The 17051-nt window shown below is 43.2% G+C and overlaps 1 protein-coding gene across 2 annotated transcripts in view; it reads left to right on the top strand.

The window, feature by feature from the left end:
* The first annotated feature begins 2 nt into the window (after positions 1-2).
* Positions 3-17051, top strand: part of BAIAP2L1 (BAR/IMD domain containing adaptor protein 2 like 1) — a 59951-nt gene continuing 42902 nt past the window's right edge. The window contains exon 1 of one of the 2 annotated variants that reach the window (XM_072120487.1): positions 3-220. In XM_072120487.1, coding sequence (XP_071976588.1) covers positions 170-220 — 51 coding nt within the window. In that variant the 5' untranslated portion in view covers positions 3-169. The remainder of the gene's footprint in view (positions 221-17051) is intronic. The other variant, XM_072120486.1, reaches the window with a different exon arrangement.

Below are 17051 nucleotides of genomic sequence, written 5' to 3' on the forward strand. Positions count from 1 at the left end.
CCTTCCCTGCACGCAGGTGCGTCCCTCCCCGGCTCCCACTGACCTCAGCGGCCCCACCTTCCTGCTCCCGCAGCCGCCGCCGCCGGTGCCACAAGTTCTGTCACTGACAGGAGAGAGAGCGGCGCCCGGAGCGGCAGGTGCGGGACACACACCGAGCACAGCCGCAGCCATGTCCCGGGACCCGGAGGCCGTGGCCAGGATCACCGAGACCACGTACAAGGTGAGCCGCTGCCGGAGGTGTGCTCCTCCTGCTGGGAGTAGTAGTCCACTCGGGAGAGGATTTCGTGTGTCGTCGGGAGATACTGGGACTTGTAGTCCTTCTATTACCACTCTCGCTGTACTTCCAGGTGCTGACCAAGGGAATGGTGATTATTCTGTGCAGTCGGGACATGATGGTGCTTATAGTTCTACACATTTCTTATTATGTCTCTGGATATGTAGTCGGGAAATGCTGTTACCTGTAATTCACTTCTACTTAGACATGTAGTGTCATATTCCCTCATTGTTCTCTGTAGTCTGGGCATGCTGGTGCTTGTAGTGCCCCTCATTATTATGTAGTCTGGGCATGCTGGTGCTTGTAGTGCCCCTCATTATTATGTAGTCTGGGCATGCTGGTGCTTGTAGTGCCCCTCATTATTATGTAGTCTGGGCATGCTGGTGCTTGTAGTGCCCCTCATTATTATATAGCTTTGGCATGCTGGTGCTTGTAGTTCCATTCATTATTATGTAATCTGGCCATGCTGGTGCTTGTAGTGCCCCTCATTATTATATAGCCTTGGCATGCTGGTGCTTGTAGTTCCACTCAGCATTCTAGAGTCTGGGCATGCTGGTGCTTGTAGTGCCCCTCATTATTATGTAGTCTGGGCATGCTGGTGCTTGTAGTTCCACTCGTTATTATGTAGTCTGGACATGCTGGTGCTTGTAGTGCCACTCGTTATTATGTAGTCGGGCATGCTGGTGCTTGTGGTGCCCCTCATTATTATATAGCTTTGGCATGCTGGTGCTTGTAGTTCCATTCATTATTATGTAATCTGGCCATGCTGGTGCTTGTAGTGCCCCTCATTATTATATAGCCTTGGCATGCTGGTGCTTGTAGTTCCACTCAGCATTCTAGAGTCTGGGCATGCTGGTGCTTGTAGTTCTCCTAGTTTCCATCCCTATAGTTCTACATAAACTCAGATAAAAAAAAGCAGAATAATTCTTGAAGTTTGGGGGAGTTTTTATACCAGATTCTATCTTGGAGGATGGGGTGTGTTGTCCTGTGTTTATGTCATGCTGTTACTTGTAGTTCCACTGGTTCCTAGACATGTAGTATCACATTCCCTCATTATTATGTGTTCTGGGTGTGCTGGTGCTTGTAGTCCTACATGTGGGACTGGTGTTCCTGTACTACACAAACTATGAAACTGGTTCTTCCACTTATATGATCGAATATTCCAGAAGTTTTGGGAGTTTGGATGATTGTATTGTGTTGTCCTGTGACTAGGTCATGCTGGTACTTGTTGTTCTACACAGCATCTATATAGGTATATAGTTGTCATAGTCCTATGTTCCAGCAGTGCCAGCTGGGGGTTGTAGTTCTGTTTAGTAGAGGCATGCTGGTGTTTGTAGTTCCACTGTGAGATGAGTATTACGTAATGCAGACAGTGTGTGTGTACGTATATACCGCCATATAGTGCTATAGGGTGCAGATCATATACTGGCAATGGGGGGAATGTTTACATAACAAGTCATGTGGGATGTGATCTCCATGGGTGTATAATGGGAAGTACCAGTAGGTGGCACCAGTGAGCATCAGAAGATGGTGGCTGATGTTTGTACACAAATGGGAGATTGGAGTACAGGAAGGCACTGTCTCTTAAAGGGGTCAGTGCATCCTATAAGAGATCAATGTCATCTATTTCTGAAATTAAAATACTAATAATCCATCCTAAGATATTAGATTGGTCCGTCACCCAGCACCCATTCAGCTGGTGACCGGGTGTCTTGGGGTCTGTTGGTTGGAGGACGTCAGAGATGTCTCTATGCGTCATGGCTGTAGATACAACGTATACACAATCTGTCATCATCAGGATTATTACTGGATACAATGTTGTCTCTATACACCGTAGATCATTGAGGTCTATTCATATACTCATTACCTTCATCTATGCAATCAGACGTCACAGGAAGCATTGCACTCTTAAAGGGATACTCCAGGACTTAGAAGACATCCCCTAGACACTACAATAGCTTCCTATGTTTGATGTAGCAGTGTGATGCCCGTCCACTATACTAGTCACAGTGCGAATGAGGAGGAACAGAGGCTACTGAGTTAAAATTCATTCAGATCTGGTTTTGCTCACAGCTGAAACTTTGTTTCACTGTTTCCATGATTCACCCTGAATGAAGATAATACAGTAATGTGGATCTTTATTGCCATATGTTCTGCTACACCTCGCTGTGTCACAGATTACGTATATATGTGGCAACCACCAAGCAGACCGGAGGTTTGACTATAGATCCATGCAATCTTCAGTTGATTGATCATGTCTGCACAGTTTTTGCAGGTAAACTACAGTACCATAAAAAAAAAACTTCTATTAGCTTTTATTGTCTGGTCTTGTGAGGTAGGTGTTCTGGGGTGTATGCTGACATCTGCAGAGTATACATTGACCAGATTTAACAACCCAGGACCACCGTTCTCCTGATTTATGGGGGTTTTATAGGTGAAAGCACAAGTGATTGGAAACTTATCTCCTCTCCTTTGGGGAGTGTGGGGGGAGTCTTTTTCTTAGTAAATCCCCTTTAAATTCCTCACGTTTTTGATGTATTTGCCGCCTATTTTTAAGCTTAATGGTAAACAAGTTTTCAAAGTGTTTTTCCTGCCCTTTAACCTGTAAATCCGTGAAAATATGTAGGGATTATAGTAATTGCATACAGCGCTCTGAATAGATTGCACTGTGTCCTCTGTAAGTAATGGAAATATAGCCAAGGCAATGGAGACCCCGAATCCAAGCATCAACACTAAGTAGGGATAGGTGGGCACGATAGATTTAGAGGGACCTTCCAGTTGGGAGAATCTCTTCTTAGGCCCCTTTCACACTTGCGTTTTTCACGCGCGTTTTCTGCGCGTACTTTTGACGCGCAGAACTTGCATTGCACTCTGACCCATTGTAACCAATGGGTCTTTTCAGACTTTTTTCATGCACACACGCGCGTTTTTTTTAACACGCATTTAAATCTCGACATGCTCTACTTTTGCAAGTCACGCGCGTGAAAAACGCACCATACAAGTCTATGGAGATGCATCAAAAACGCATCGCACTCTGAGACACTTGCAAGTGCAATGCGTTTTTCACGCATCAATTGTCATAGAAAAGATAGAGCTCAGTCCTGAGTCCATTTCCCGCGCATTTTCTGTGCGTGAAAAACACATTGAAATTGCATTGAAAACGCGCGTGAAAAACTGAGACACTGAACAAACTCTGACTGAAAACTGATTGCACTCTGATCAAACTCTGACTGAAAACTGATTGCACTCTGATGCAAAATGTGCGTTTTTCACTGACCAAACCCTGATCGCATCCTGATCAAACTCTGACGTGAAATGCAACGCGAGTGTGGAAGGGGCCTTACACTGCTTGTTCCTGGTCAAAATTGGTATAAATATATATAGGTTAGGCCGTTTTTGACCCGTTTTAATTAAGATAATTGGTAAAACCGGTCAAAAACGCATTCGTTTTCAAAACCGCATGCGTTTTTTAACAGAATGCTTAAAAAAATGGCCCACAAACGGGTTCAAAATGCCACGTGTGCCGCCGGCCTTAATATGCTCATACCCATAATTATGAATTAACCAGATATCAGCAGGACCAGGCGGCTATGTAACAGGTAAGTGGGGTCCTGAAGCTCCAACAATAAGTAATATTGGGCGAAAGAAAAATTGGGACTAGATTTCAACATGCGCTTGCTTTCCTTTGCTATTACCAGTTTTATGTGGCTTATTCCCTTCTACCTCTCAGAAGACATGCATGCTTGGCAGAGCGTTATGTGTATAGGGAGTTGGGAGGGAAAGCTGTTAAGCTCCAGGTCAATAGCAATATCAGATCAATGAGGGTCCGATTGAACCAATAGCACTGCAATCGATTCTGAGAATTGAACCAGAAGTACAACTCTGTTCTTTGTGTAGTGGCCAGCAACAGGAATTACGGATTATTATTCAAGTGATGAGCTACAGTGGCGGATCCCACCGATCTGATATTATTAATTAATAGTAAAACCCCCTTAAAGGGAAGCTAACTAGGCAATTGGCTTTAAACCAGTACACAAAGCATGTGCTGGGGCGTCTAAGTACAAGTTAGCTTCTCGTACTGCAATACTGGGTGCAATACTAATGTAATGGGAATTTACAAAACTACAATACAGCGCTATAAGTCTAACTCTAAGACATCACCAAAACAATTTACTTGTAGACTATGTCACAGGGTTTGGCGTAGGTGTCACCCATTGCATTGCAACAGACAGGGCACGGTGTGGATTTCCAAATCTGCTACACGCCTGGTATCTGCCACCTGTCTAATAATACACATTCACCTCCATTAAACAAAACCTGCAAAATTTAAATGCAGACAGAAGAAAACCAAAAATTCTGCAACAAATGTGTTACGCCTGCACCCGCTCTAAGGGCAGTGTCGCACTACTGTGGTTAGTAGGTGAATCTCGGACCATGTAATCTCCTGTCTCACGGATTCACCACAGTCTCCTGAAGAGACTCTGTAAATCATAGTGATGCAAGGAGTCTCAGCTTCCCCATAAAACTACAGGGCCAAACCACAATTATGGCTACAGTTTGGTGCTTTGGGTAAAAAGAACAGCAATGGAAATCTGCCTCATAGCTTTGGTGTTTTGGTCTCTTTTTTGGGTTTGAGACATTTAGTTCTGTGCATCCTGATCTCCCTGTTGCAGTTATTATAGAAATATTTGCCTAAATTGTCAGCCAAAAATTCCTCTCTCCTCATTGCCACGGCGCTGAATAAGAATAGAGTTTCGCCAGTGTAAACCCAATGCATATGACAATAAGCAATCACAATAGGGTTTCTTTTAATGATCTCTTTACAGTGACGTTAATAAGTCATTCCTCGCATGATTGATTGTGAGTGATGGTAGGGACTTGATTCTCTTCGAGGCGGGGATGACGCTACTCGTTCGACTTGTTTACATGCAATTACCTATAGACTCATTCTCAAAAGGGCGGGAATGAGGGCATGGGAACTCTTCAGAGTTTGTGTTTACAAGTGTCTGGTATGTGACAGAGAGCGCAGCTGTCTGTTTAGTGGACAGATCCAGTTACTACAGGCAAGTTCCTACTCATAAGCTGCAGTGACATGGTTTATCAGGTGCTGAGAATATCTGGTAAGTGGAGGGGCTAGAAGTTGTCCCCCAACCAATCTGATATCCTTTAGAAAGGTTATGAATATTATCAGCCCTTTTAAGGATATAAAATGACAAATAACTTAGTGGGGGAGACATAAAACTGACTAAAATTGTAACCAATCACAGTGTAGCTTTCATCTAATTTTCTGCCCTTGAGGTATGTTAACTGTGCTGTGATTGGTTGCTGTGAGCAACACAAGCTGTTCTTGTTAAATCTTCCCCAGTTTCCCTAAAAAGTAACTGCCCTGCCCTTAAATGTCCTGTTTTTATATCTGTCTGCCTCTGGGAAAGATGGATGATGCTATTATAAGTTACACAACTTTGCCATGAAGGAAGATATGTGTTGGTGTAATAAAACTATACAATATGGCCGCTGTTGTAACGTATGTTTTTTCCTCCTGACTCCCATGGCAAGCGTTTGGGAATGTTCATCCAGGATCTGTGGAAGGGGGAAGGGGGACCCTCTGACCTCTGTTTCTCACAGAATTACTGGTCATAAAATGTAACCTACAGATAAACCCCTACAAGAGATAAGAGAAGATACCCTGGTATTTCCCAGCGCTGACGGGGTTACATTTTATGGCTGGGTCCACGCCAGCTTTTACATATCTCACATTTGGTGGTTACACTCTCAAATTATTTTTACTTCTAATTACTGGAGTATTTTACTGATGTGGGGTCTTTTATGTGGCCTTCAAAAAAAAATTCTGTATTTTTTTTCATTTGTCAAATGGGTGTTTTACTGAAAAGATATGTGCACACTTTACAGGGTAAAAATCTGTATTCAGAAAAAAAAAACATTGCTGGAAGTTATTCACGTCACAGGAAATCAAAATCAAGCATGATAAACTGGGGACACTTAGAGCTCGCAGAGAAGGGCGTTTTTGGCATCAGTATACTATCCGTTTTTTGGGGGGGAGGGTTTGCAGATAGTGACACATTGATTCCTATGGTCTGTTCACATGTTTGTTTTGTTTCACCAATGTGCAGACTGTGAGAAGAAGAAAAAAACAGCTATTTTTTTTCTCTCACGTGCAGGCAATGGAGGTCCATAAAAGTCTGCAAAAAAAGTTTCTCCTCAAATGTTGCTAAGCAAAAAATATATTAGACATTAGAAAACCATCCGCAAAAAAAGGGATGACCTAAAGATGTACAAAAAAATAGATTCGGATACAATATGGACTGAACATGGATATCCCACTTATGCATTTTATACAACATGGCCCTTCTTAATAAGCCCTTACTCATAGATCCAGGCGCAGTGACTGTGGTAATTTTCTTATATTTGTTATCCATCACCTCCTCCTTCTAAAATTCATTTTTACAACTATTAAATGTGCCTGAAATGCTCTTGGGAATGTTCCCAGAGCAGATTCACAGGCTGTTATACTGTACATGAGCAGGAGGGAGGGGATATAGTGTCACAGCCTGTAAAGCTGCAGCACCCAGGAGTTGTTCAGGCTCATTACCATAATTTTAAAACCTTGAATCACTGAATTGAGCCTGTCCATTCAGTTCAGTGATCCCAGGTATGCTATATTCGGCAGGCGCATGGAGTAAGTTTCTCGGCCTGATCTCTCTAATGGTCAATGGGATTTAGAGAGAGAATTGATTAGTCCGTGCTCACATCGACGTCTTGCGCACATCTCCTTTAAGCTGGGGACACAATGAAGCTTTTACGTATGAAGTATGCACGTGCATCAATGGCGCCAAGGATGCGTGTGAGTGCACTGCTAACAGGTTAACCCAGACTCTTCTCAATAGGTGACCTGTCCCTTCTTAAGAAAAGTCCTCAGTGTGGTGCTGAGGACTTTTCTTAGGAAGGGACTGGTCACCTATTGTTAAGGACAGGTGTGTTTCTTGAAGTCACTGGAAGACCTCCTCCCGCCATGGGCCTGACTTCTCCTGACTCCTCAGGTCATTATGTAGGAGCTCGGGCCGCCTCTCGCTGTATTCCTCAGGTGTCATGTGTTGTGTCACAGCAGGGAAGTCATTGTTTTCACCATCCAACCTTCGACACACCTTCACTTTCTGCTGAAGACGTGTCCTCCGCTCTCCTCCGTGGGAGGCTCCCGGCCTTTCTCCTCTCTCTAGTATCTCATCATGATTCATCAGTCTTACTACAAAAATGAGTCTATGACGTTGTTTCTGTATACTTTATAAAGGCTGTGTAAACCTGTGCTACAAAAATGGCCACTGCTATAGAGAGTCTTTGCTGGTGAGTCTCCTTGAAAGGGAACCTGTCAGTAGTAGGCATGGAACTGCCAAAATGGTAGCATCCCTTTATACAGCTGGCGATGAGACTTTAAGGCTGTGTTCATACGTGGCGTTTACGTTGCGTTTTGAAACGCAATACAACAGCTGAGGAGAACTTTGCCTAATCACTTTGTGGTTACAAAGCGCGTATGTTAACACATGCTTGAACACTGTTAACATTGTGTTTTGCAAACACACATGTTAACGGTAAATGTGTTTAAGTGAATCTCCTCCTCTCCTCAGCTGTTGTATTGCGTTTCAAAAAACAATGTAAACGCCACGTGTGACCGGACCCTTGCCCCGTGCGCTTGCAGGACCACTTTACCTCATGTCTGTTCACTGATTCAAGGTCCGGTCCGGTAAATCCTGCAACCACATGCAGCAAGTTTTTCGGAGCGAACCTACTTGTGGGCAATGTGCCAAGCCTCATATCACTGGACTGATCTCATTGGGGGACATTTATCATGCGCTGGTATATGACCCCTCTACAGGCTTTGGCCTCCTGATGTATCCGGCGGCTGTGCAGCGTATATTTCTAAACTAACTCATACCTAGTCTAGACTTGCACGTTTAATTAGCGACCATTCCGCTTCAATGGTCGTTAATTGTAGCACGTGACCAGCCCACAGCGCCCTCCCTTCATACCCCTCCATGCCCACTTAGCATGGAGATGGCGTACCAGTGCTCAGGCATAGAAGCCCCTGATAAATGTCTGTGTGTAAATATGGCTTCTATGTTCCAAAAGCAGCGCTACCGCTGTCCATGACGGTTGTTGGTGCCAGGTGTGGGGCTATTTTTTGAGTGAAAGTTTTGTTTTCACGGACAACCCCTTTTGGCAAGGACCACACATGGTAAGAAATCGTAGAAACCAACCTTCCAATCTTTAGCAATTTCCCCCTGCAGATTACAAGCTATGTACTAGCAGATTACAAGCTATGTACTACGCAGTGGTGGATATTACATGATGTGTTGAGGTGGTAAGAAGAACAAGAAATGCTGGTAACGCTACCCACCCTGCATTGCATTCTGTGTAACATCACTGGATTTTGTGTAGAGTGTTGTCACCCCCCGGGCTACGGACAATGTTACTGAGCAACAATCTAAACACTTTTCTATCTAGTATTTAGTTGTATTGCTGAATCTAAGAGTTTACCCATTGTGCTGGATTGGCATTTGGTGATCTGGAGTAACCAGGGTGTGTTTATAGCGTATAGTTGGATCAATAACTATAATGGAGAGAGGTTACAAAGAATGTCTACAAGGACCAAATAAACATTAAAAGCTGTCCTCTATTGTCATTTATTGTCTGTAGTGGTATAATGATGGGTCAGTGTTATTCACGTCTCCAGGACTTCTCCTGAGCTGCACCAATTCTCTGGAATGCCCTTCCCTTTACTATCAGACTAATACCCAATCTCCAAAGTTTCAAACATGCTCTTAAAACCCATCTCTTTAGGCAGCCTATCACACTCTCTAACTGCATGAAATATCAACTCTCCCTTTACTAATCCATCCTGTGTCTACCTCCCGTCGGTTATCTGGCAAACACCAGATGTATAAAAATAAACATCTAGTATTATTTAACATAAAAAACTTGGTTGAAAAAAGTCATTTTCTGGTGACATCTTCCCTTTAAGCTCAGTCAGCTAAGCCAAGCGTCTGTGCATATTGGGGGAAGGGATTGTATAATAGCAGCTCTTGGCCAAACAAGTTTCTGGCTAGGAGCTATTGAAGGTGTATGTCCTGCCTTACTGCCAGGTTTACGGCCTCCTAGCAGGAAATCATTAGAGAAATGAAGTACACGGCCTCTCCACGTGTTCTGCACTGTACAGCATTTAGTGTCAGTTACTTCTTCTCAGTAGTGGTAGTGGCACAGAAAATAATCTGCTTTCCATGCTCCTAGGCCCCAACTTCCTGGGTGTCACCCTGGGGTGGCCTATTAGCCAGTCATCAGTAGACAAACAGGAAGTCCTGTGCAGCGGAAAGTAGTGATGGGAAGTCCGGCTCTTTTTGGTGAGCTGGCTCATTAGGCTCCGCTTGCTAATAAGGCTCATTAGGCTCTGCTTGCCCTTGACCAGATCCCTATTAAATGTATAATCAAGAGAGTCTAGTCACTCTACACCACTTTTAACTCAATTTTATTGGGCTAAAGGGGGCATGGTGAACCAATTGGGGACGGGGTTAAAACGTAGACGTTCACATAGAAGAGCCACACATGGCATTTTTGGTCCGTTTTTAAGCATGCGTTTTCAGTCTGTTTAAAAACGCATGCGTTTTTGAAAACACCTCAGTTTTTCACTGTTTACCATCGTTTGGCTCCTTACAACCTGTTTATCTAATAAGATAATTGGGGAAAACGGTCAAAAACGGATGCGTTTTTAAACGGACTGAAGACGCATGCTTAAAGACGGATCAAAAACGCCATTTCATGAACGACGCATCACTAGCAGAAAGCAGAAGTGTGTGTTACAGAGCAGTGGAGAGCGGTAACAAACGCTTCTCCTCTATTTCGCTGGACACGTTGATGTGCAGCAGATCTGTGAAACTGAATCTGTACATGTTACAGGTTATGCTGTGCAGAGCCAAATCAGCAGTAGAAATCCTCAGCTCTTCAATTTTTACTTGAAATTTACATTTTCTGTAGTGTTTGAATGAGATTTGTTGCATTTTCCCACTTTGCAGCTATAAATACATTGGATGATTTGCAAACAATCTGCAGTACATCCAACCTATGTGTGTGATCTGCGCTGTGTGATACAGTGCTGCTATAGTATAGCCTGGTATTACATGGACGGTAGTAGAAAGATGTTTGATCCTGGACCACCCCTACGGATCTGTATGGAAAATCCGCAAAAATCGTAATCCAGATTTTCAAGTAGATTCTCCTGCAGCTGACCCTTTAATAGGAAGGGTGCGTTCACATCTTGCAGGTTCATTTTTTTTTTAATTTAATATGTGAAAGACATGAAGTGAACAGGTTTTCCTTTCAAAATCCAATGTACACCTGTTGTGTTGGTTTACGCATGGTAAACGCAATTCAATAGAGTTTACAGTTTATTACAACATATTAACGTTGTGTTAACATCATGTTGACGCCACATTAACCTCAAGTATGCCTAATCGCAATTAAAACCCAATGTTATCACACTGTAAAGGCAGTGTAAACTCAAGGTGTAAAAGCAGACTTAAAGGGGTTGTCCACTTTCAGCATATAATTAATATTTTTGTGTAATGAAAGTCATACAATTAACTATAAACTTTCTGTATCAATTCCTCACTGTTTTCTAGATCTCGCCTTGCTGTCATTTTGTAGGAAGCTTCATTGTTTACTTCCAGTAGATAAAAAACAGTCCCTGGTCATGTGATGTCACACAATTGCACACCTCGTTATATCCGGGGTCATGTGATGTCACACAGGTGCACGGCTCATTATATTCCTGGTCATGTGATGTCACACAGGTGCACGGCTCATTATATCCCTGGTCATGTGATGTCACACAAGTGCACACCTTGTAGTATCCGTGGTCAGGTGATGTCACACAGGTGCACGGCTCATTATATCTTTGGTCATGTGAATCACACAGGCGCACGGCTCATTATATCCCTGGCCATGTGATGTCACATAGGTGCACGGCTCATTATATTCATGGTCATGTGATGTCACACAGGTGCACGCCTCATTATATCCCTGGTCATGTGATGTCACACAGCTCTGATTATTGTCTGTGATATAATAAGCCTTGCACCTGTGTGACATCACGTGACCAAGGATATAATGAGCCGTGCACCTGTGTGACACCACGTGACCAGGGATATAATGAGCCGTTCACCTGTGTGACATCACGTGACCAGGGATATAATAAGCCTTGCACCTGTGTGACACCACGTGACCAGGGATATAATAACCCTTGCACCTGTGTGACATCACGTGACCAGGGATATAATGAGCAGTGCACCTGTGTGACATCACATGACCAGGGACCAGTTTCTATCGACAGGAGGTAAACCATGCAGCTTCCTATAAAATTACAGCAAGTAGAGATCTGGAAAACAGTGAAGTATTGATACAGAAACTATATTGGAAAATTGTAGAACTTCTCATTACACAAACAATATAAATTTTTGCAGAAACTGGACAACCCCCTTCAATGTTAAATTATGAAACTGCACCTAAAACCACGTCAAAACTGAGCGATTCAGTTGAGATGCAGTTTTAATTACAATGTGTGAACGCACACAAATAACCTGGTGACTGTATTTGTAGGTCTTGTAGCCTTTAGTATCTTAGATTCTCTTAATATAGAAGAACTCCGACACCTACTAAATCAGGCCAAACCTCTGGCTTCCTAATATTTGGAATACTGGAAATTTACAGCCCTGTCCCTTCATGATTCATTCCAGAACACCCCCTCCTCTCCCTGGAGGGTCCATGCCAAATGTCTTGAAACCAGATTCTGTAAAAGACATTTGCAGATTTTCTGTTGATCCTTCTGAGGTCATCTTGGAAATCTGGCAGAACTCCGCAGATGAAAAAAACAAGTTGTGCTACCTGCCGGAATTCCTTCGCAACGCAGAAGTGATGTTCACTTCAGGCAAAAATTAAATTAAGGATGGGACGCTTTTCTTTCTTTTCTGAAATTTCTTAGTCGTCAGTTTTGGGAATTGGAGACAGGTGATGACTGACATTGGTGTTATTAACCCTTTCATGAGTGGGAATGTTATAGATCTTCATGACCAAGCATATTTTTGGAATATTCCATTTTATAGGTGTTTTTGAGGTTTTTTTTAAGGGACTAACTATTGGGCATTGGACCAGAGTCTGATGATACTGGAACATTGGCTTATAGGGGCGAACATTTGAAAAACATGGCTGCTCTCTGTAGGAACAGAGCCACTTTTGTCCATGGGTTGTGTCTGGTATTCCAGGGTTCGCTTTCCATCGCCAAAATTAGGGGCTGAGAAAGACACTTTACCTCATGTTTTTCGTTATTTGTGGAGGGATTTTAAGTAATTTAGCAGTATACACCTATTTAAAAGTTCTGCACCACTTTCCTAAACTGTAAAATGCCTAAAATTCCTCTCACCTCATCAGATATTTCTGTTCCCAAAATGTCCGCGGATGGAGGGTCATGTGATCTCTAACCGTCCTACCAGAACCTTATGTTAGTGTTCATGAATACAAGCTTAAGGTCCTGGAAGGTAGATGTGTCATGGACAGTTAGAGATCACATGACCCTTCATTTGTGGCCATTTTATGGATAGGATAGGCAGATGATGAGGTAAAAGACAGGAGGCTTAACTTTACATACCAGGAAAGCGGAGCAGAACTATTACTAGATGTATATTGGTAAATTACCTCATATCCTGCCCCCAAACACACACATTACAAACAGCATGAGGTAGAGTGGTCAATCCCTTCTAATTCCTAATAGGTGAGGGCAGTCACTACCTTGGAACACACCATCGCTCCATTATGTCTGCACACATGGTTGGCAAATCAAATCATGGCTACCAACTTGGTTAGTCCTATTTGCTAATGGCTACAAGATGTCTGGTCAGTATTACACTTCTCTTTATCATTTCTGATCACTGACTCGGTTTTTCCCTCTTTGGCCGGCGCCACACAGGGCGCTTTGTCTGCGCTTGCAAACGCAGACAAAGTCGCGCCCACCGGGGCGGGCCTCGGCCCGATCGCATCGGCGTTTCTATGGAAACGCCTTCGATCGGGAACGAGCCGCCGGTGTTTTGCGTTAATTTAATCCGCCCCGGTGGGCGCGACCTTGTCTGCGTTTGCGTTTGCAAGCGCAGACAAAGCGCCCTGTGTGGCGCCGGCCTTGTCTTGCCTTTTTTTTCAATTTCCTCATAGTGATCTAGTTGAAACCTGTGTGGGATCATATATGATAAGGATGTGCCATAAAATACATATTAGACTTGTAAAATAGGTGGAAATAACAGATTTGTTGAAAAATTGGAAATGAGGAAAATACCCTTTCAATGTGCGCCTATTCTACAATTTATTCCTGAGTTGTAACCAATCCTAATGCAAGAGATTTATTTTTGGGGTTCCCCCATTGTAAGAATGAGTTTTGGTCCTAGGCGGGCCCCTTGAAAGTTTTCCAGTGCTGCAACGTTTGTGGTCCTGATGAAGATACCCAAGTGCTGTGCATGGTCCTCTCCATCAGTCCCATAAAAACTGAATAGTCTTCCCTCAGTTTCATTCACACCGTGGGGACCACAATCCGGCCGCACAATTTGTTGCCAGATCATGGTCCCCATAGACGTCTGTGGCACCCGGGCACAGAGCGGTGAGCACAGTGTCTCGCCACACGTGACCGAGCTAATCAGCTTTCATTGGGAAGTGGGGAAGGAACCAGGATCCAGCTCCAGATCCTAGACATCAGATGCCTGTTGTCTGTCCTGTGGATTGGTTGCGTATAAAGCTCTGACCAGAAGCTACACGGATGCCTCCAGTTTGTGCCAGTCATTGCACTGGTTGTCCATCACTTTCCAAATTCAATTCAGACTAATCCCGATCATCAGTGTTGCTGCCCAACCCGACTTCCAGATGTCAGTGATCTAAGATTATTCTCTCTTCTCTCCACTTACTTCAGCAGGACTTCTCCCGAGCTGCACCAATTCTCTAGAATGCCTTACCCCGGATTTTCATACTAATACCCAACCTCCAAAGCTTCAACCATGCTCCAAAATCCCATTTCTATGACCTTTTGCAATAATTGGTCACAGCTCTTGTAAAATAAAGACACTTATGCCAGGAATTTCGGTGCCAACCCCTATATGACTGTGTATTTTGCATTTCTGTGACAGTACACAAGTCATCTCATTTTACCCGGGGGAGTATTTTAAGAGGAAGTATGAAAGCTCCCATTTTACTAGTTTGCAAATATGTCGCCTTCTCGATGACAGGTCTTAAATGGATTTGCATTCCGAGAACATACAGTTTATTTGTGGGGAAGTCCGAACTACAAAAAATCTACAGTTTTGGGATTTTTTTTAAATAAATGTTTCTGCCAGATTGAAGCCCGAATAAGCAAGGGCATATAGCACAGTATGTAATTGTATATGATGGTTTCCAAATGGGACATATCCAATCTAACAAAAGAAAATTAAAAAAATATTTAACATGTTTTTATAGCTTAAAGGGATGGGTTAAAGGGATGGATATGCGTTATCTGAGTGGGTGTTTCAGTGGGTGTAACTTGTTGGCAACAGTTTTTGCATAATTGTCATAGCTTAACTCCAGTTTACAAATACGTCTACGGATTTATAGTAGTCCTCGATCAGGGGAGATTTTCAACCAACAAGTCGAAGACCATGTTTAAAGAGGACCCACTTATCACCTGCACCGCTCCCCCCATTCCAATGTAGCTGGAATTTTTTCTTAACTACCAGTCACATGAAATTTATGTCATTCATTTTGGCTCTCAATTATCAGAGAGGCGGTGCCACTGCCCAGGACCACCCATTTGACAGTATGAGGCCTAATTAGCATATCAAGCAGTGGGGCTGCTATGAAACCATGCTTATTTGGTGCTGTACCGTCTAATGAACTCATATTGCAATCTGGAATGGAATATTTTATGGCCCACACAATGGGGGCACACAATGGGGGTGACCCCCCCCCCCCCCCACAACAGTTCACTAGAGCAGGGATCCCATTCCCATGAGTGGATACAGCAGCAGGCTAATAGTATATCATTGCTCCAGAAATTCCAGCGAATGTCCTGCTATTACGTTCCTTAAGGGTCTGGAATCCCTGCTTTTGCAGTCAGTGGAGGGTCCTGACTATATTTCTATCTTGTGGACACATGGGATATAAAATATTTTATATTATAGATTTCACCCTTCTAATGAGCAGTTCACCTCCCCTAAATAACTTTGCAACTTGTGCCAACCCTTTTAAGGCTGCGTTCACACGTTGCGTGCTGTAGTGTTAACACATGCTTTTTCAAACGAATGTGTACAGCTCAAAAGAGATTTGCCTACTTACATTTTTTTCGAGATTGCGTTACTAAAACGCAAGCTCAACAGACGCATGCGTTTTGCAAATGCAATGTTGACAGCAAAGTAATTAGGCAAGTCTCCTCTTCTCAGCTGTTATCAGACAGTAGGTGTTCTCCTAAGTTAAGTTAAGGAGACAATGCCAATTAAGGCCACCTTAAAGGCATGTGGAGACTTAAAGCCGTAGATGAATTCTGGGAAGAATGCAAATAAGTTTTCCAAGGTGTTAAAAACATGATGTGGGATTAAGCCAAACCAGTAGATCTATTCCATAAGGAACAGACTCCCAACTGTATTTGGCTAATCCCACATCATGTTTTTAGACTTCTTGTAGGTCATACTTGATGTTAAGGGGGCTAGCAGAAGGAGGCATTGTTTTCAATTTAACACCTTGGAAAACTTATTTGCATTCTTCCCAGAATTCCCTAGTGGAGCATCTATGGCTTTAAGTCTCCACATTCTTTTAAGGTGTAATGTGTACTAGTGAGCATGGCACTTCAAGGAGTAAAACAGTCTGCACAAGCATTTATGATGCTTATAGAGGCGTTGATGCGACCTCTGCACTAGTGTTGATTTTGCCCCCAGCGCTCCGTATCCTGTATGTATAGTCCTTACAACGCGACCAATGGGAAATTGTCCCCCCCCCAAACAATGTCCAGTCAATGGGTTATCTGTGTAATACAACAGAGCATAGAGAAAGATTGTGTATAGCAGGTCTGTACACACTACAGAAGTCAGGGGTCTTCCTGACTCATTATCCATGTGTTTCCCAGTAGTCTGTGCACTTTCAGAGCAGCAGGGCTGGTTCAGTGTTGCAGCGCACCTGCCGGGCAATGTTTATTTTTCCTTCCGTGTGAAAAGTGTGTTTTATGTAGAAATATCGGAGCTCTGGTGAACAGACTGGAGGTTGTGTTACAGGGTGAAGAGTGCAGTTTACTTTCCTCGCCCCCTTATGCAGAGTGTATACAACCCCGTGACCTCCGGCTGCTTCATACTTGTATACACATCATGTGCTGGAGAAAGAGTCTCTTCATCAGTCCCTTTAAATATGGGCACTGTAAAAATGAAGAAAAAAAAATTCTAGCTACAAATGTAAAAGAGAGGTCACAAGGTTACAAAAACTGAAAGTTCCTGCAAGAAAATCTAAAAATATCCTCATTAAACAGTTAAATTGGCCCTTAAAGGTGATGCGAAGAACATGGCTGCTTTGTTAACAACAGAAAACACTTGTCCTTGGGTTGTGACTGAGCTGCAGTACCAGAAATGAACTGTAGGCAAGTGTGGCGCTCTTTTATAATAATAATCTTTATTTGTATAGCGCCATCATATTCCGTAGCGCTTTACAAATCATAGGGGACATA

The sequence above is a fragment of the Engystomops pustulosus genome, chromosome 8 (assembly GCF_040894005.1).
Source record: "Engystomops pustulosus chromosome 8, aEngPut4.maternal, whole genome shotgun sequence".
NCBI classification, from domain to species: Eukaryota; Metazoa; Chordata; class Amphibia; order Anura; family Leptodactylidae; genus Engystomops; species Engystomops pustulosus.